General features: G+C 45.3%; 5 protein-coding genes across 5 annotated transcripts; 3 read left to right on the forward strand and 2 right to left on the reverse strand.

Annotated features, from left to right (window-relative positions):
• Nucleotides 1-388: 388 nt before the first annotated feature.
• Nucleotides 389-1,347, reverse strand: N7483_007577 (alpha/beta hydrolase; the record flags this gene model as incomplete). The annotated part of the gene is made up of 3 exons (XM_057091014.1): nucleotides 389-712; nucleotides 792-1,213; nucleotides 1,281-1,347. 3 exons carry the CDS (start codon nucleotides 1,345-1,347, stop codon nucleotides 389-391), a joined length of 813 nt encoding a protein of 270 aa, XP_056945755.1.
• A 3,551-nt stretch (nucleotides 1,348-4,898) lies between these two features.
• N7483_007578 (MFS general substrate transporter) lies at nucleotides 4,899-6,661 on the forward strand (the record flags this gene model as incomplete). The annotated part of the gene is made up of 3 exons (XM_057091015.1): nucleotides 4,899-5,099; nucleotides 5,151-5,900; nucleotides 5,954-6,661. The coding sequence occupies 3 exons, from the start codon at nucleotides 4,899-4,901 to the stop codon at nucleotides 6,659-6,661; spliced, it is 1,659 nt and encodes a 552-aa protein (XP_056945756.1).
• Nucleotides 6,662-10,027: 3,366 nt separating this feature from the next.
• On the forward strand, nucleotides 10,028-10,825 carry N7483_007579 (uncharacterized protein; the record flags this gene model as incomplete). Its single annotated transcript, XM_057091016.1, has 1 exon — nucleotides 10,028-10,825. One exon carries the CDS (start codon nucleotides 10,028-10,030, stop codon nucleotides 10,823-10,825), a length of 798 nt encoding a protein of 265 aa, XP_056945757.1.
• Nucleotides 10,826-12,505: 1,680 nt separating this feature from the next.
• N7483_007580 (PP2C family serine/threonine-protein phosphatase) lies at nucleotides 12,506-13,796 on the reverse strand (the record flags this gene model as incomplete). Its single annotated transcript, XM_057091017.1, has 4 exons — nucleotides 12,506-12,748; nucleotides 12,796-13,336; nucleotides 13,386-13,502; nucleotides 13,591-13,796. 4 exons carry the CDS (start codon nucleotides 13,794-13,796, stop codon nucleotides 12,506-12,508), a joined length of 1,107 nt encoding a protein of 368 aa, XP_056945758.1.
• A 1,853-nt stretch (nucleotides 13,797-15,649) lies between these two features.
• Nucleotides 15,650-16,747, forward strand: N7483_007581 (uncharacterized protein; the record flags this gene model as incomplete). Its single annotated transcript, XM_057091018.1, has 3 exons — nucleotides 15,650-15,802; nucleotides 15,863-16,141; nucleotides 16,238-16,747. 3 exons carry the CDS (start codon nucleotides 15,650-15,652, stop codon nucleotides 16,745-16,747), a joined length of 942 nt encoding a protein of 313 aa, XP_056945759.1.
• Nucleotides 16,748-16,846: the final 99 nt, after the last annotated feature.

Here is a 16,846-nt window from a genome sequence, read left to right on the forward strand (position 1 = left end):
TAGTTCAAGTAGCCATAGGAGATATATTTTGAACTAAAAGGAGGTGCTGGAACCATAAACTCAATGAGGCTCATTAGGTCAGGTCATGCCAGTGCTAATGATGATGATGATGATATTCTATATCTTGAAGCAACCTAGCTAGCACTTTCAGATTGCAGAGAAATACTTCACCATACCTTTGAAAATCTTTATTATGGAGCTATTATACCGTTGCTGTCAAATATCATCATACCCATATTAGTAGGGACATCTCAATTTTAGTCATTGCTCAGATACAAAAATCTAGCCGATAGACTATGTAAAACTATCGCAAAATTTCTTCAAGACAAAACGAAAAATATCATAAAAGTAACAAAGGAATTAAGACATGAAGCCACGAAGTCCGATACTAGATATCCACCCAGTCACTTTCAAGACTTTCTATGCTTTCATCTTCACGACCACCGCAAGACTCAGTCACAAAATGGACCAGGATCTCAAGCATTCCTCTGCTTCGTGGAACAAAATGAGTACCCATGAAATATGCAATTTTGACATAACGACATCTTTTTGCAAGCTTTAATGTCTGGGACTCAGAAATCCACGAGTCAAGAGTGCCGATATAATGCAGTATCGGTGTTTCTATTTTCGGATAGTAAAGAGATCTGTACTTCTTATGCGAGAGCTTGAATCCACTGTAGCAGACTGCGAAGTGTAAAGGTGGGTGCCGAACCTGAGATCACAACATCAGTCAATATGGTCAGTCTGTAAGCTGTCTATTTAACTGAACTTGATATAGGTTACACACTCACCTCAAAGCAGCTATTCCTGACTCGCCGGTCCTGTTCCAATAATGAAGCGGTAATGGCAGCAAGAGCTGCACCTGTTGAGAATCCAATGATTCCGATGAATGGACCGTGCTTATGGAGTAGGTCTAGAACATATTGAATCGATTCTTCAAAACCAATGATTTTTTCACCTCTATGATCACCATAGGCCCAGGTCCATTGATCAAGGATCTCATCATCCTCTTTGGGTTCTGACTCAGAGATTATGTGCTCATGAGTCTCGGGTATCTGGGCTGGTAATGTCCCGTCTGGGTAGAAGAATTCGATATTGCCTGGAGGTAATAACTGATCATTCACGCCGGACAGAGCTCCTGAGATTGCCTCTCGAAGGGGCTTCAATAAAAAGCGAGTTTTGATTTGGAAAGTTCTGCCTGATTGCCCATGTCCTGTTCAATTCATTCTGTCAGTGCTCTGTAGAGATCGAATAATTATCTCACTGGCGGAATAGCTAACCGTGAAGCATCAAAACGTTAGCTCTACTCCCAATGAAAGGAGACTCTTTCGTATCATGATGATCCATGGTGCAGTGACCGCAGAATATATCTTCGAGCGGTACTTCAGGAATGCCCGTAAGGAATTTGCAGCTGATTCATGTGGCCTCGAATAAAAGATATAGCGGGAGAGAAACTTCCTTGAACGCACCATTGCAAGAAGAACTCCTCAAGTGCTGATTCTGGATCAAACCTTATGCTCCATTCCAAGGCCTTAGTTTGAAATTGACTGATCCACAGTGCATATACTATTTGAATATCAAAAAACTTTGATGTGCACTAGCGGGTGCGTTACTAAGAGTTCTTCTGACTAGTACTGTGTTCAAATGCGTATCAATTTGTTAATTTCGTTGATTCTTTTATCCTTTTGCCACTTGAAGCTACCTTCATCAACCAAGCACATGCCAGTGTGTGTTGATGCTTTCTACCTAGGGACTGGAGGATAAACCTTAAATCACATGACCGTAGAAACTTGAATAGACCTAATGGATGAAGGCAAATCCTGTGGTTCCAGTAACAAAAAGAATTCAAGTTCCGAGGACTATCCAGGTCCATGCTGAAACTGGATATTACCGGCCTATTTTCAGCACGCACTATGTTTCTTACGGTGGGGCTTATCCTACGGGAGTGCCCAAAACTCCGTACAGCCCAGGAGCAAGCTGGACTAAAGTCAGGCTGTGGTGGGACTAAAGGAACACATCCACCTGGGTAGCCTCGTCGATCTAAGTCGATCCTAGTCGGTGAGAGATGAAAGACAGACAAGCGAGTGGATGCTTCAGCTCGTGTCTAGTCTCCATCGATTGATCTCACAGGGATATGGAATGTGACTCATATCTGCCGTCGTCATGGCTTGCAGAATACTCCGTACAGTGTCTGGCACCTGGACATCCATACATGTAATTTGTGCGACCCACAAGGAGCGCTATCGTTTTGTGGTAATTTATACGTAGACAGAGCGCCACAATTCATATGTGATAAGCCACATCTACCACGTTGAAGATTTTCGCCTGAACTTAGAATACCTTACAGCGGGGCTTTGGCCACATGCAGTTAGCATGAGAAGTGGACTGCCCAAACCCTGCGTGCCAGAGACTAGACGATGGATCAAACCTGAAATACTTCATACGAAGATGTAATGAAATCGGAAAAACCAAAGAAGTTGCGAATATTTGAAAAAATCAACATCACAAAGTGCGTCCGCCATGCCGCCCCTAACCTGATCTATCGCACCATTGAAAACGTGGAAGGAGGTTGAATGTCAGAACTAAGACCTGCTATAGCCCACCTTCAAATGTTAACAGACTAGCTATAGGTAGAAGGAGGGCACCCGCTCTCCACCATGATATAGTCCACGGCATATAGGATAAGAATACATAGGTGTTGAAAAGAAGATAAAAACAGCAACCCAAATGTACCCAACTATTCTTTTCCACCACACATCATGTCCACCAGTCAGCATGCTCCCGATGTAGATGATGAGATCTTCTGCCATGATCCCGAGAGCTTGGAAGGTGAAAAATGGCATGCTGCCACTATTGGCCACTGGAATCGCTCGCGCAAGGTCCATCAGGACATGAATAACACCAGATAACAGGAATATCAGCATCAAGCAAGAATAACGGGCCCAGAGAGTGCCGCGAGGAATCCGCAGAAGCGAGAAAGTTATGAATTCTGCATTTGAGCTCAATAGCTTTCGAAAACCCTGGTGCCATGTGCATCTCCAAAGGATGTTAGCTACCGGCTCAGATATTTTGGGAAAGAAAATAAACATACCCCCAGAATTGTCGAAGCGACCATGCCTCCAGTAGGGAACCTCCGAGGGGCGGCCATGAGGCAGGCTCATGTATGCCCAGTGCCACTGAAATGAAGCTGCAAAAGGCATAGATCAATTGATGACCAGCCCGCATATTAATCCAGTAGGACACGACAAGAGATGCCTGAGATAACACTGCTCGCGTGGAGATTTGCATTCCTTGATTGAGAAAACTTTGTCTTTCCAAAGATATCATTCCAAGTAGCTCTTGGTCATTTTCCCGACGGTTAAGGAACCTCATGGCGAGTAGTGCCAGGCATAGGATTGAGCCTCGGTCTCGGAGGAATTTCAATCGGGAAGGGGTATATGAGTGGTTACCTCTTTGAAAAGTGGGAAATTTGTTGATTTGCCACGGTGTGTCAACTCTCCGAAGGTTGAATGGCAGTTCCAAAGCCCAGGCCAGCTTTCTCCAAGAGGATCCGACCTCCAAAATTGTGGGGGACTGTTTCAATCTCTCTTCGGGTCTTCCTCGCTCCCAATCGAGCTGTTCAGCATAGTTGACACGACTCAAAAGCAGAATATCTACCGCATTGAAGATATTCGCCCAGCACAATGCGGCGACGAGTCCCGCCACTTTGGCACTCGTAAATGCTTTATCAACAACACATTGGACAGAGTATGCCAGAGCTACAGCTGTAACAAGGGCAGCTTCTCGGATTCGTGACCGAGAGGGTGTGAATGTTGCAACTAAGCCGACTATCACTTGAATCAGCATCCACTGAGTGACTGGAAGAAACCAGGCGGGTAATTGAGAAGCTATGATCATTTCGAAAAGCTTTGGTGAATATTGAGATAGACAAGATGAATTTGACTTCAATATGAATAAAGAACTTGGAGGATTAGATAGAACAATAGAAAACTTCATCATTCCAAGGTTGATACATGGGGAGTCGTTACCACCTGCCAACATTGAAATCTTTGACGGGACACTTCGGCAGATTGGTTACAGTGTCTGGCATGCAAAACCTGGACACTCCACTTCTCGTGCTACCTGACTAGAGCCTAATTACAAGGTATTCTGATTTCAGGCGAAAATCTTTAAGGTGATAGACGTGGTTTATCACATATGCTTTGTTGTGTCCTCTCTATGGAAGAGTTATCACAATACGATAGCGCTCCTTCTGGGTCGCCCAAATTCTACATGCCAGACACTCTAGAGGTAGTGACTTGACCCGCTGGGAGCTAAAGCCCATTGCAGTAAGTGGAACCCAACTCAACCACTAGTCGGACGCAACTCAACCACTAGTCGGACTAAAGAGACCCACTGACATTCAGCCGTGTTGATCCATTTTGTCGATCCCTGTCAGTGTACTCCGTAACCAGGTGGGTGAAAGACGAGTGTGGAGATCCTTTCCGCTTCTCTGTCTGTCTACTCCGTAGTTCCTACTAATTAATTCGAACGCGCGATGACCGGGAAAAAGGGAGCGGTGAAGAAAACCTTGCTATTGCGACAAAAGCTTAACACATATCTGCCATTGCTGTGGCCCCAAGGGATTGGAAATATTGACCATCCTGGCACAATTCGGATCCAATATCTCCCGTTCATTTTGCAGATCTACTATCAGACCGTATTTTGGGCCGATATAATCTCCAGACGGTGGGTATGTGTGATTAGCTTTTAATGGCTCACCATTCGGGACTCGGACTTCATGCTATACTCATCCCCGTGAGATAGAATTACCTGGTTTAGATCGTTGGGACTTCACCATCTCACCTGAATTCAACCTCAAATTTTGGAGTACAGAACAACTGCAAAATACGTTTGAAATGCCTCACGATGAAGGGGAAACAATGAGCACTGCGAATCGATTCCATGTTCTTCAAGAAACCGATCCAAACGCTGTCAAAGCCAGCATCCAGGAGAGCCTGTGGAAACCAGGTCATAGGGAATGGCTCATTATCACTTGCTGTTGCATTATTGCTATAGTTGTTGCACTCGATGCTACGATCTTGGTCCCTCTTCTGCCGGTACGTATGACTCGGTCCGATAATAAAATCGCCCAAACTAACTGTAAGAAGGGCCTCTCGCGATCTTTAGATGGAACTGCCGTCGACACCTTTTGGACCGGAACCGCGTATCTTGTCCCCTGCGCAGTCTTCCAGCCCTTTATTACTTCATTATCAGACTTGTTTGGTCGTCGTCCAATTTTATTTCTCTCTCTTCTGCTATTCACGGTGGGAACATTAGTATGCTGCCTTGCGGACGGTTTCCCTCAGCTGCTCACAGGTCGTGTGGCCCAAGGAATTGGTGGGGCGGGTTCAATGTCAGGATGTTACGTCGTCTTATCTGATATCATTCCTCTCAGACAGCGACCGTTGTATCTTGCGATGATCAGTCTGGCTGGGGCGCTAGGGACCATTACAGGTCCATTGATCGGCGGCTTGTTCGAACAATATAGTACTTGGCGATGGGCCTTTTACATCAACTTTCCATTCTGTGGGGTGGGTTTGGCATTGGTGTTTTTCTCGCTGAAGCTTCATACAGAACAGACACCACTTAAAGACAAATTCCGCCGGATTGACTTTGCTGGGGCTACCTTGTTTATTGCCAGCACCTGCAGTGTTCTGATCGGCCTAACTTGGGGTGGTACTGAATTCCCTTGGGACAGCTGGCATACCCTGGTACCTATTATCGCCGGAATTATTGGATTAGTCGCATCATTTTATTGGGAGAACTCTGTCGCCTCCCAACCCTTTCTCCGCGTCCAGCTTTTCAAGAGCAGTTCTGCCATTGCGGCATATATCTGTATTTTCTTACAGGGCTTAATGGTTAGAATCCGCCTTTCCGGTTTAATTTTCAATATCTAACACCGCTTATTCAGCTCTTTTGTGAATTGTATTACATTCCAATCTACCTTGAATCAGTGCAAAGTCTCTCCCCTACTCTGGCCGGAGTTGGCTTGATGCCTATATCGGCCGTCGTCCTACCAACGAGCGCTGTGACCGGTGCTATGATATCAAGATACGGACATTTCCGTTGGGCCATCTGGTCTGGTTGGTTGACCACGATTATAGCCACGTCTCTGCTCTTGCTTCTCGACACCAGTATCAGAACATACGGCTGGGTTCTGATCTTTGCTGCGGTCGGAGTTGGTCATGGTTTCAATTTTAGTGCTCTCAGCGTCTGCGTTCAAGCATTTGCGGACTCTCCTGATGCTGGTTATGCAGCTGGACTATACACATTCATGCGCACATTTGGTATGTGCATTGGGGTTCCCATTGGTGGTACAGTCTTCCAAAACCGCTTCACCTATTATACTGGAGGCCTAGACCTCCCCGACGGGATGTCAACAAACGCTGAGGTGTTAGTATCAACACTTCAAGAAATTTCCATATCCTCGCATCTACGAGAGAGCCTCAATGTCGCTTATGCAAAAAGTTTTCAGGATCTCGTCAAAGTATTGATTGGCGTGGCTTCATTTGGGGTACTGGCCTCCTTGTTCTTGAAGAGCGCAACTATGGATAGGCAGCTCGAATCAAAGCATCTTCTGGAAAAGGCCAAGCCGGACAATGAGAAATGCTCTGATTGAGCGAGTGTCTAGAAGACTCATGAAATCGGACCGACGATAGAGGTTTCGGGAATGCTATGTCATCTGATCGTAAAGCAGTGCATAGGGATGACTATGGCATTACTACTTCGTGCCTGAGACCGCCATACTGTGATACTGATGAATCGACGGTCTCATTGTCCATCCGGTTCCCGACACAGCAGATCTTTCTAAATTCTGGGCGATTGACTTCTTCTTCTTCTTGCTATGCATGTTGCTTGCTGATTTTATTGCTTTTCATTCAACGAAAGCACATTTTACTATTTCATTTACACTCCGGGTCCTCTTCTTGCTCCTCAGTTCTTAAGACAAAATGTATTTATATCTTGAATATTCATATTTTCGTAAACCAAGGACCTGTAACCATCTGGCTCACATAACAGTAGATCATCCTTCACTCTCTCTAAACTAAGATCATGCTTTCCTTTTAGCAATCATTTTTGTGATATGAGGCTGGTGCAGATCAGGAGAGGAGCCGCACTGCACAAATTGTTTCCTTCGATCTATATGTAGGGTAAGTGTCGCTGTATAGATAGCCTCGCTTCTTCCTTTTGAACTAAAATAATAATACTCTGTCGTCGACCGTGTTCGACCACGCTCTCTTTTCTTCAGCCTGTTTTGCTCGGGAATATTGTAGAACTTGCCTTTTTCGACTAGTTTTGAATTATATACGCCTTTGCGCTTATTATAACCTAATTTCTTAGACATCTAGTTGTTTATAACGTATCTATAGCACTGACTGTATCGATTAGCTGGCGATGAAGTTCAATCTCTTGGAGGCTATTTGCACGCGCCTCACGCTGATATGAATGGTACCTAGATATCGTTGCTGACCTTGATATTTTCCTCTATCCACTTGATTGGGCAGATTCAGTCTGCGTCGAAACAACCCCGGGGAGGGGGGGGAATGGTCGGCTTGCGCGAGGGTGCATCAAAAGAATCAGTCAATGGCAGTGGTGTAAAGCGACGAAGAGGTTGAATCCGAGGTATCTTTTCGCGCAGCGGTTCAATGAAATGAAAACAATGAACAGATATGTAAAGATCAAAATTGAATCTAGATCATCGGACGTACACACACCATTTGGCATTATCTTATTTTTTGTTCAGCCAGAAGGAGGGATTTTATGAGTGATGAATGACGCTGGAGAACATTGGAATGCGTCCGGATAGGCTCAGAATTTTGCTCAGCGCAAATGTACAAGAAAATACTCTAGTAATAGTTCCGCTTTTAAAAAGCGTTGGCAACCATTGTGGTCCAAATCAATGAATCTATTACCGAGGAGGTCTCCCAATTCTTCTGACATCCAGAATTCCTGGTATTCTCTTGTAATTGCTCCAGTAACTGTGAGTTTGCAGATTCTCCTTTGGAAGAGACTGAATTTGGTACTCAAATACAGTAACCATTGCCTTAGTGCGGCCAAATAGCTCTGGAAAGCAATGGACAGTCATGTTACGCAAAACCAGGCGAGTGCATAAAAGACTCAATATGAGACGTACACGATCACAATAGAGGGTTTGAGGACTTACTGCCCAGTATAAATCCAATCAAAAAGAGTACAGTTGAGGAGTTGGTAACTAGAGAGAGAGAGACTCTGAATGTCGTATAGTACACCGATAGCTAGCTGCATATTGGAAACATTTGAATGCCTGGTTTCGCGCCCGGGAAAACTGGGTCATTCGCATATTCTTCGCAAAATGGCTGTCACTACAACTGTGGTCTATTTAACAAAATAGGTCCCACAGTTGAGACAAATGCAAATTATAAGACCCAATTTTACGAGCTTCACTGATCCCTTTCACACTTCGGCAAGTCAGAAATTGAAAGATCAGACCTCATCCAACATGGATAAGTCTGCTTCAGATTTACAGATCCTCCCACTCTGCCGTTTGCTCAGCTCCTCCATTAACCTAGGGACAATTTGTAAGAAGACAAAGAACACATATTGAGATCCTCAGTATGAAATATTCTCTTTAGACATTGATCCTTCCGATAAAGAAAGTATCTTGGAAGGCAGTACTCCAAGCAGATAATTGTCGAGATGATCCAACCCGGCAAAGCTATCAGCACCCCGGGATCCCAGAAAGAATATCCTCTACCCAAAAATGCGAATTTTGTGGATATCGGCCGTCGAAGCATATCAAAGCTGTGGACTCCGTTACGGAACTGTTCACGGTTAATGGATTTTAGTTCACAGGTTGCTCTCGTCTGAATAGATCTGCAAATCTTCAGATTATAGCTCTACCAGGCTTAGAAATTACTGTGCACGCATCTAATGGATGCGATGTGGAAAAATATCTCCAGTCCATATACGTGTCACCAGCCCAGCAGGAGAGACGAGGATCCCACCGGGAATAGCAATCACTCGCCCAATGTTTCCGGTTGATGTTAACTCATGGACTTGTGATTCTAGTTCACGCGGAAGTCTTACCTTTCCTTTGCGGGTTCTGCTTCCAGGCCATCGCCTAATTATAATGGCTCTGGTGGTGGCATCGGCGGGCCCGTCTACTTAACAATCATACTCTTACTTTCAGGGAAAGCAGTTTGTGTGCCCAAATTGAAGCACCGTGACTTGCTCTCCCGTCCACAAACCTTGTGGGAAGAAGTCCTATTCGGTCGCAAGGCTAATGAGGCTCATTTGAAAATACGATCTAATCGGCGCGCATGCTGAAGTGGATAGAATGCCGGCTTTGCCTTCAAAAGACGCCGTAGTTCCATGAAAGGACGGGTTTGTTGAATTAAACTTGGGATTTCAACACCTGTCTTTGAAGTTATCCTCGTGGAATATTACTTCGGTTCAAATGTTTTTGTTCGCTTGATGAAAGAAGGAGTGTTTGTAGTTACTCCTTACTTGTTAGCCTAAAATTAGCGCTTAAGCCACTGATGGCAACCTCAGGAATCGAAATCAGATCTTTGATTTGGATTAGCATGATTATGCAATCTGGTAGAATGGCTCCAGGACTACCTGGGCCCGAGTAGGTTCCCTCTACAAGAGGTATAAGGAACAAGTCCAAAGTAGTTGTATTGATGTTGGAAAAAACAACAGAGAAGGACGAAAGATAATGTCATTCCAACTTGAAGGTTATATAGGTGTGAAGATGCTTGGGAATATGAGCTCTTCAAATTCAGCCACGCTCGGTTAATATCTAAATGTTTGCTCTGCACTCACCCAAAATTCGTCTTCTGTTTCTTTCACTTCTTCTTTGTTTATTCCTCCTCACCAAAGTTTCTCCCAACAAAAACCCCCTGTGAGTCAGATTTCAGTCCATTTTTGGTCTCTTTGCTCATTTTCTGTGGCTCAAGGCCGCTTTCCACATTCCTACGAACATACGACTACGCAAAGGGACACCATGGAGAAGATCCAGGATAGCGAAGAGGTTCCAGCGCCAGCAAAGGATATAAAGCGTCATCGCTTAGAGAAACCTCAAGATCCTACCCCAGATCCCATCCATCCACCGTGGCTTTGGTCAACTGAGGAGGTTGGCTACTTCTACCCAGACTACAACGCCGACACGGAACATTTCAGAGTCAAAGGATCAAATCAATCACACGCAACTGTTTTTTACAATGCTGAAGCTTTTGTGAGCCACCTCCGTGGTCTTATTGTTTTCCAACCGGCGCAGACTATTCAAACCAATATTCACTTATGTTTGCGCGACGACGCGCTCGACTGGTACAACACTGAACTCTCAGACGCCGAGAGAAAAGACCTCCGCGACCTTCCCATGGAACACAAAAATGGTTGGTTTAACCAGATTCTCAACCGCTTCAGAATATCGCCTATTATGACCAGTTCGTATCTAAGCTCCCACGTCTCTGGAAAAACCATATGTGCGAGTGCCCGCAACATTGTGCGATATGCCAAAGCAGCTGGAATTCACGATACCCATCGGCATCTGTTGCAAATTTGGGAATATCTGGAAAATAATCACCCCAATCATGCTCGTTGTCTTTTCCGGCCTTCTGAGGATACATCTTTGTCGGAGTTTATGCGAAAGCTTTATGTTGTGGAGCAGGAGGTCGTGATTACATCGGACGATGACTCTGATGAGAACTATGATGAAGATGAAGATCTTCAGGAACCACCAATGGGCTTTCAAGGCTGCGACAATTGTGACTGTAAGTGCTGCAAAAGGACGCGGTATTGAGAAGCTTGAATGGCTTGGGGTGTGGGAGTCAATATTGATGCTGGACTTTGACCACCCGACATGGGTTTGTTGCTCTGAAAATACCGCTGTGGAAAATACCGCTGTGGGATAGCGGAATTTTTGATGACCTTTCTCCTGGATGAATTTCTTGCAAGTTTAATTTATTCACTTCTCGCTCTCAATGCTTCAACGTGGAAATTTTGTACTCTACCCATATCTCCTCCGTCTCAGTCTCGATACTTTAGCCCGAGAAATCCAATTTCCAACAAAACTGAATTTAACAGCAATCTGCCCTCCTCTATATTTGAGTGTCAAATAGCTGGACATGTTGTAGACAAGCTCCCTTTATGTTTCTTCTAAATTGAAAGTCCCAATTCCCCGAGTGTCGAGAAACTACAATACTAATCGCACTATCTTACTTCCTCAACTTGCTCAATATTAATGTTAACAGAATAAAATTGAATCAACCGAGTAAAAATAAAATTTGAAAGGGACAATCCATTAATCTGCTGATTAGGCATATTCATGATGATATACCGCATCAAACGTGCGTTTCCAACGCTTATTGTGCTAGATAACCACATTCAGATAATTCCATGGGGTGACTTACATGCGCCTAAAGGGGAAACTACCTCGCCACCCTTGAATGTACTGTTACAAGTGATGTTGGGGGTCGAAAAATTTTGCTACCAGCCTGGATCCCTTAGTATTCAAAGTTGCCACAACCCTCCTACTGCAGGATTACCTTCAGCTAAAATGAAGACGTTGTTGGCTGCATCTCAAACACTGGGATGGCAAACAATTGATCGGCGATGATCCAATAAATATCCTGCATATTGGCGAGAGATTTTGAGTTCTTGTTCTGTCGGATATTGCGGCACTTGGTTAAAAAGAAAGGTGGTGCATATATTTCTAGTCTTGACGCCCAGCATGAGGACGAGCCCTGGAGTACTGCTCAAACCTTGCAATCATTGATTATACTGCATTCAAGTTATTTTGGAACATTTGAATTACCTCTATTTTGGTGGTCTCTGGCTTGAGCACCAAGACGCCCATATTCGTGATCACTTGGTTGGTCTCTATAAGATAATACGACAGAGTGGGCAATTGATTACGCTCTTCAACACCCAGCGGTTAACATGAGCCCAATAAACACAGCACCATGGCTGGTTTCTGAAAACCCAGGGACTTTCTTGAAACCCAAACCAGCACCAAAGTAGGTGCCAATTTGTGATGATAACGATTATGGGGCATGTGAAGAGTGCAAGGGTAAAGATACAAACTGGTTACAACATTTGAAGTCTACAATATGTGAGTGCCTTAGATTCTGGAACCCAGAGCGATAGGAACTAAAGGTTGATGTGTTTATTCCTAGTTTATAATGCTCTATCAGAACATTAGAATGTTTCAAATGTTGAATTTTAAACTTGAACTTGAACTTTGGAATGTTTACCAACTTGAACTGAATTAACTCCCTCTTTCCTTTGAACATCCAGTTGACTTCAAGTTGCACTTGTAGCTGAAAATTCAAATGTTTACTTCAAGTTACAATCAACAGTAGTGCAGGAAATACAATATTTCATTCAGACAGGGAGCATTGTCAACTTCAAATGTTGAATTTAGATAAGTGCTCATGTAGTTCAGATTTGTTTAACACTTGAGATAATCACATTATGTAGTCTAGAAGAGAACAAAAATCACGGTCACATCATCCCTGGCCTCCTTAGAGTCTGGTGACAAAAGACTCATGACGCTGCAGAACAAGTCCCGTTCTTTTTCACCCAGTGCGTTGTGAACCAAGTGGGTGGCTATATTATCATGTTCCACGATAAAAGCTTCTTGTTCCATCTCCCAGCTATACGGATACATATGTCGTTCCGGCTCCTTTTCCGGCGTTGGGACAATGTCTGCAGGCTCCTTTTCCTGGCAACGTCCGCAGGTCCTTTTTCCGGTGCGTGTACGACTTCCACAAGGTAAATGTTTTCTGCTTGCTCTAAATTGTTCGCTCTGTCCTTAGCCTGCGTTTCAATCCACAGCTGCACAAAGTAGACGGCATCCTCATTGGACACATGGTTCCAGAATCCATCTGTCCTGAGGATGATAAGATCGCCTGGCTGAACCTGTATGTCCCTCACATCTGGCAACGCGGTGGAAAATGGCGGTGTTTTTATGTTTGAGTTATACACTCGACCAAAGAAGCCATTTTTCCATTCCTCCAATGCCTCCCTAGGCCATTCCTGCCGGTGATCACCGAAGCTCTGAGTCACTTCTGATCCCAGAAAACGGCCAATGGCAGAAAACAAGAGGTCTTCACCGGGATGCTCGGCATTGATACGGGCCCTCTCGTCTGGGTAAGTACCACTGTGGTCAACGGAGAGTGGAATTGAGACCCAATCCCCATTCTCATCCTGCCTTTGACGACCGAGAACGGCACGCGAGTCGCCAGCACCAGCAACATGGAGGGTGGACCTCTCCGGATCATACAGTGCTAGAAGTGCACATAATCCGGAGCTTGAGGGTGTCGGAGACGATCTCGTTATCCAGCTCAGTGAATGCGGACTTTATAGCTGCCTCAATCGCCCCAGGGTCATCGAGGTCCTCAGCAGATAGCTGATCGAGTTTTCTACCAACGTACTTATGGAGATAGTTTCGGAGAATTGACGAGGTTGCCCAGCCTCTAAGAAAGCAGGTTTTACATCAGAGATTGTTTCAAATTCAAAGAGAAGCCTGTACTCACAAGTGACCGTCGTAAACCCCCCCAGTACCGCCAATTATCAATCTTGCCCTTCGTCATTCGGCCCCAAGATAAGTCGTCCTCAACGCGCGTGACGCTTCCAACTCTCACGGTATCGGTTCGAATTATATCGACATCGGCAGGCGACTCTAAAGCTGTTGACATCTCTCCATGCTTTAGCTTTTTGGTCGCCTCTTCCATGCCCAGTGGGCGATGCGTCGTGTACTTCCATTCCATAGAGGGTAGATATTGCGATAATCCTATTTTTTGGCGGACTGAATCTAGGTCGAGACTAGCACGAAACTGATTCCGAGCACCGGGAGAAATACATATTTAAATATGAAGGAAGCTATATGGCGGGGCTGCAAGGATCCCCTCTTTGGGTCGTCAGCATAGCTAGTCGGCCGTGGCAAGAAGAGATGGGCTTGGTTTCGTACTTCGACAGGGGCTCGATGTGCACCCAGGTGGTGCCTATATACGTGGCTTTTCTTGGTCACACCCGAGTCTCACCACAAATAAAGCGTACGCACCCTGATCACCCCTGGTCGCGCGACCGTAACGCGGCACTTACACATTTCTCACCCAGGGGACACCCACCCACTGGCACGTAACCATGGAAGCCACACGCCGGTCAGTTAGTAGTATGGTGGGTGACCACATGCGAATTCTGACTGTTGTACGTTGTTGTAATTTTTGTTCCTGCTCTTCTTCCTCTATGAACCTGAACAGAGTGCCTCAAGTGTTACGAGAGAGAAAAATCCATCAATTTGACAAATTATGAAGAAACGGGGCCGCTGAATGTTTACTCAGGCCTATATTTCACCTCGGAATATTGATCATATGTGCTTTATATGTACGTCAACTTGGTTGTGAAATCAATTAAGCTACTGAAACTTGAGGACAGCATCCATCTCCAGGGCTGGAGCAGTGACTCGGACTGAGTGCCTCAAGCTTGAACTCGAAACTCGACTCAGATCTCCAGATGTCCATCATTGATGCTTTTATAGAGCCCCATGGAAAACGTCATTTCTATACCTTTTCAATCCATTTATCATTTTCTTTCACATTGTGAAATCAATCCACAGGTACTCTAATGGAAGTCAGAGAGAGGGAATACCGCGAAAGATAGCAAGAGGGGTATACCTACTCATCCTGCTCCAGGGCCTCGCACGGCTCGAGTGGTCGAGCCAGGAGAAAAAGTGGACGCTCGAAAATCCGGTCTATCTCTTCAAGGCTCATGCCCGCTGTCTCAGGAATCATGAAAAAGGTGTAGATGAGGGCTAGGACACAGAAACCAATAAATAGCACAAATGCACCCCATTGGTGGAGTCCACTCAGAATTGAGGGAGTGGCTTTCGTGATAGCAAAATAAAAAAGTCAATGGAAGCACTGCCAGAGCGCGCCACCAAAGGAACGTATCTTGTTTGGCCAGAGTTCTGCACCGAAGAGATAGGGTAAGCTATACAGACCAATGCTGCATCTGCTGAGGCCTTGCCCAAGCTTCCTTTGTTTGTTTGATATATTTTCAAATAGCCGGCCAGGTAAGAGTGGCAGATAATCTGAACAGAAATCCCAAGTATGAGAGATTTTCTTTGCCCGACAAGGTTAATAAAGAAAAGAGATGCAGCCACACAGCAAACCGACTTTGCAACAGTGGATAGGCCAGGAGAGTATACCTTGGCATCTGAGCTAGCTATGCCAATAAGACCAAATATTGTTGGTAGATAATTGGTAGTAGCGTTGGCCCCAGACATCTGTGCCAAGATATAAACAACAATAGTCAATTGTACCCGGCGCAAGTTGTTAGGAGGTGTGCCTTTGGAACAGCTACAGGAAAGAACATGTATGGGGGGAAGCGCGCAGAGGGGAAGTCTGCCCCGACACGTCGAGAGCTATCTACCTAGCCACCTTGGTCTGAACTATACAGACCACGTGATCTAACACACTTTGGTGGTGCGGCAAAGGAGAATAAATGGCCTGCCAAATTGACCGCTGGGTTGATTGGATCTTGTACCAACTCGTCTTTTGAAGATATGGGCCGTGCTGCTAGTCTTGCGTAGCAAGCATTGGATGCGGGGTTGAAGCCAAAGATGCCACTCCTGATATCGCCAGGCAGTCTTCAAACCCGCGAGACCTTAAACGAGGCTGGAATTTTGCCGGTATTTGAGAAACTCGGAGCTACGATGTTGCTGAATGCCTGCGGTCCATGCTGCGGATCTTGGGATCGAGTCGATATGCCCAAGGTACCCACAACTCACTCGAATAATCCTACTTTATATTTTTCCTTGCTAATAACGTCCCAGGGTACCCCTAACTCAATTATCACATCATATAACCGAAATTTCTCCGGTCGCTTGGACTCTAACCCGGCTACCAATGTATTCCTCGCGTCACCTGAGGTTGTCATGGCCAAAGTCTTCTCAGAAGATTTAGCGTTTGACCCATGTGTTGATAGTTTGCCTACTCCCACAGGTGGAGAGTTCCGATTTCAGCTCCCAACTGGCGATACACTCCCAGTCAACGGGTACCTTGACTCCGACATTGCGTATAAGGCACCCCCGACTGACAGAAAGGACGTGGAGGTGAAGATCAACCCTTCATCTGAGCGATTGCAGAGACTAGCTCCACTTGAGCCCTGATCTGGCTAAGATTTCAAAGACTGCCTCATCTTGATCAAGATCAAAGGAAAATGCACAACGGATCATATTACCCCCGCTGGCCCCTGGTTTAGATTTCGAGGGCATTTGGAGAACATTTCCAACAACACCTTGATTGGAGCTGTGAATGCCGAGAGAGACAAAGTCAACAGTGTGCGTAACCAACTCATCCACGAGGATGGCGATGTACCTGGTACTGCACGTTACTATAAGGCTCATGACCAACCCTGGGTTGTGATTGCTGACCACAACTATGGTGAGGGCTCATCGCGAGAACACGCTGCCTTACAGCCCCGCTATCTTGGAGGAAAAGCTATTATCACGAGGTCTTTTGCACGAATTCACGAGTCCAATTTGAAGAAGCAGGGAACGCTTGCGCTCATTTTTGCCGATGAGGCGGACTACGATCGAATCCGTACCTCGGATCGAGTTAGCATCTTGGGATTATCGGATCTCACACCGGGGAGCCCCCTGAAACTGTCGGTGAATGGAGAATGGGAAGCTCAACTGAGGCATACCTTCACTCCTTAGCAAATCGAGTACTTCAAGGCGGGAAGTGTATTGAATATGATGGCGAAACAATAAATGCGGCGAAGGTTAACTATTCTCTTTGAAGGAGTACAAACTACA

Source organism: Penicillium malachiteum (genome assembly GCF_028827825.1).
Source record: "Penicillium malachiteum strain IBT 17515 chromosome Unknown utg000003l:1.0-4950554.0:1.0-4952489.0, whole genome shotgun sequence".
In the NCBI taxonomy this organism is placed as follows: Eukaryota; Fungi; Ascomycota; class Eurotiomycetes; order Eurotiales; family Aspergillaceae; genus Penicillium; species Penicillium malachiteum.